At 29.0% G+C, this 1,214-nt stretch overlaps 1 protein-coding gene across 1 annotated transcript in view; it reads right to left on the reverse strand.

The window, feature by feature from the left end:
- The window catches only part of FAM172A (family with sequence similarity 172, member A), a 457,566-nt gene that overhangs the window by 328,287 nt on the left and 128,065 nt on the right, over positions 1-1,214 (reverse strand). The window contains exon 6 of the mRNA XM_012644784.1: positions 1,034-1,210. Within this exon, the coding sequence (XP_012500238.1) occupies positions 1,034-1,210 (177 nt within the window). The remainder of the gene's footprint in view (positions 1-1,033; positions 1,211-1,214) is intronic.

Consider the following 1,214-nt stretch of genomic DNA (forward strand, 5'->3'; position numbering starts at 1 on the left):
ATTTGCAGCATTTTAAGGGTTTCAAAATCTATTAAAAAATATTCTTTAGGAGCTGGGCTGAGCCTTCGTATTATTTCAGAGTTAAAAGGGTAATGGACATATTATCTTTGACCCTTGTAATCATCAGTGTATCAAAGGATTCCTTCCCAATTTTAATTACAAACTGTAATAATATAGCTCTTATAAATCAGACAAATAAACCATACATGGACACATATATTCCTTTACTTTTTACATTAAGTCTATTATACAAGATGCTGCTTTATTTTTTGTCCGAGGAAAATCTCTACTTACATAGGAAAAAAACCCATACTTCGCAAAATTTGGCTGTTCACTGTAGAACTTAAGAATGAGACAATAAAACAAAAAATAGCCAAACATTTAGCTTTAGTAACGCCAGTTCAGAAAAACACTTTCACTATTACACGAAAGAAAAACTTGAACACAATTTTAAAATACAAATTTCAAAAAGTCTGAATGCAAATAAGAATATTCAGTAAACATTACAATTTACCATTTTGTATGTCTATGTCTTATGCTTAAAGCATCTTATTTGTGGGCTCTAAAGAATATTTTAAAGAAACGACAAAAAACATTGAGTTATTCCAACTATTCTTTTAAAGAATAAAAGATTAAAGTAGCAGATCTCCTTTAGTTTCTTACGTCACTAAAGCAGGTAGGCAAAGATTTACAAAAGCAGTCATGATATTTTTTTCAGAAATATTTTCAATAATGATAAATATTTGATAGTTTAACTGATATTTCATGTAATTAAAGAACAAAAAATATTTTAGAATGAAAAATAATTCATTTCAAAGACATTATCCAAATCTTTGTACGCTCAAGATATCATTTTGTTTTTCCTTGTAACTACAAAAAAATGCAGAATAATCTCTCATGCAAGTAAAATAAATAATAATTTGAAGATAAGATTATGCTTAGGATATAGCTTCTGAAGAGACATAATAAAATAATTTATAACATATAATAAAGCAGAACTATAAAATGCCAAGAAAAAGGAAATTGCACTTACATCCACAGCTCTTTTAATAAAAGGTATCTGTGTGCCACTGTCCAGATCTTCATTTATAATAAGCCTTCTAGCCCACTGACCTGCCCTGACAACACCACTACCATGAATTAAAACCATCAGTTTCTGTGGATTTGTCAAAGCATCCTCACTCATAAAGATAAAACTTTTTGGTTCACTCTCT

The sequence above is a fragment of the Propithecus coquereli genome, unplaced genomic scaffold, assembly GCF_000956105.1.
Source record: "Propithecus coquereli isolate 6110/MARCELLA unplaced genomic scaffold, Pcoq_1.0 Scaffold22, whole genome shotgun sequence".
NCBI lineage: Eukaryota > Metazoa > Chordata > Mammalia > Primates > Indriidae > Propithecus > Propithecus coquereli.